Genomic DNA, 1,651 nt, shown 5'->3' on the forward strand with positions numbered 1-1,651 from the left:
GATAATTTCACTTAGCATAATGTCCTCCAGGTTCATCCATGTCACAAATATCAAGATTTCCTTCCTTTTAAAGGCTGCATCATATCCCATGGTGTATACATGCCACATTTTCTTTATCCACTTACCTGCTGATGGGCCCCAGGTTGCTTTCACTTTTCGGCTATTGTGAATAACATGCAGCATTTCTTAAAATGCTTAGTTGATTCCAAGTTTTTTTGCTCCAGAACCCTTTTTTACCAGAGCATTTCAGGGGTTTACTGTTCCACTGAACACCACTAGCTATTAATATATCTAGTGTTAAACCTCGGGTCTTTGCTTTCCGGTACAGTATACTGTCCATTAACCTACATTAATAACTCACTTAAATGTTACTACACGTTTAAATAATATATCCTATTATTCGAAAATAAAAAGACAAAAAAATCACAATTCAAAATGTGCATCCTGAGGAGCTGGGTTAGTAATATCTTAATATGTCTAGTGAAACTCATGAATGTTTGAAAAGGAGCTGAAGGCAGACCACTAGAAAAGTCAGTTTACTAGTTGAAGACAACATCAGAGTAGATTTGAGGAGTAGGGGGTGTAAAAGAATTTAAAGATAGGACTGTACAAAAATTCTTTATAACCATAAGCATTCCTTTCATAATGGAATAAAGGAGACTATAAATAATGCTTGTTTTGTAATACTTGAGGCTTTCTAATCTTTCACAATCATTTAAATCATTACCATGATTAGAAGCTCATAGTTAACCAAAATTCTAATAAAAATACAATTCCTCTCCTTTCTCCAACTCAAAAACAAGTCTAGTTCTCATATCTGGAAAAGAAGAATTATGTCAATTAATATATTTTTTTTTAAAAAAAGCAGGATATATCCTACAGGATATTTACTACTGTTTTATTCAGGCTATTTAAAATGGCCAAGGGCCGACCCCGTGGCGCACTTGGGAGAGTGTGGCGCTGGGAGCACAGCGACGCTCCCGCCGCGGGTTCGGATCCTATATAGGAACGGCCAGTGTGCTCACTGGCTGAGCGTGGTGCGGGCGACACCACACCAAGGGTTGCGATCCCCTTACCAGTCACAAAAAAGACAAAAATAAAAATAAATAAATAAATAAAATAAAAATAAATAAATAAAATAGCCAATCTTTCTTTTAGAAAACCCTTCCACAATCAACAAAATGCTCCCTTTAGAAACTTTCCTTGATATTGTTTGAACTGACATTCTATTCACTGTTATATTTAATTATAGTCATTTATTTTCAGTCACAGCTTCTTTTCAAATATCATATATTCAATGCTAATGGAAGAAACTCTCAAATACTGGGTCACTCGCTGTGAGAATGAATTCAACCCTAACAATACCAGGATATAAGAACACGGCACATTTCAGGAAGAATACAGCAAAGCGGGTTAAACTAATAAATCTCCACTTATGAAAATAATAAAGAGGAAAATGCTGATAAATGCTTTTTTATTTGCTCATTTGAAATCCACCCCTTCTTCTAGCTTACTTAATTTAAAATCCACTATGCCAATAATAGATAGAATAAATTTTAATCAAAATGGTAGTTTCAGTTTCATCCTGAAAATAGAGACTTATTATAGGATTGACATCACAGTCTTAAAAATAGTCCCAACAATTGAATAT

The 1,651-nt window shown here is 34.6% G+C and overlaps 1 protein-coding gene across 1 annotated transcript in view; it reads right to left on the bottom strand.

Moving 5' to 3' along the window:
- LOC103581901 (chromosome unknown open reading frame, human C12orf56) overlaps positions 1 to 160 on the bottom strand; it is a gene marked incomplete at its 5' end in the record, with an annotated part of 12,740 nt that extends 12,580 nt beyond the window's left edge. Inside the window, one exon of the mRNA XM_008563618.1 lies at positions 126 to 160. Coding sequence (XP_008561840.1) covers positions 126 to 160 — 35 coding nt within the window. The remainder of the gene's footprint in view (positions 1 to 125) is intronic.
- Positions 161 to 1,651: the final 1,491 nt, after the last annotated feature.

Source organism: Galeopterus variegatus, unplaced genomic scaffold (genome assembly GCF_000696425.1).
Source record: "Galeopterus variegatus unplaced genomic scaffold, G_variegatus-3.0.2 Scaffold14214, whole genome shotgun sequence".
Classification (NCBI taxonomy): domain Eukaryota; kingdom Metazoa; phylum Chordata; class Mammalia; order Dermoptera; family Cynocephalidae; genus Galeopterus; species Galeopterus variegatus.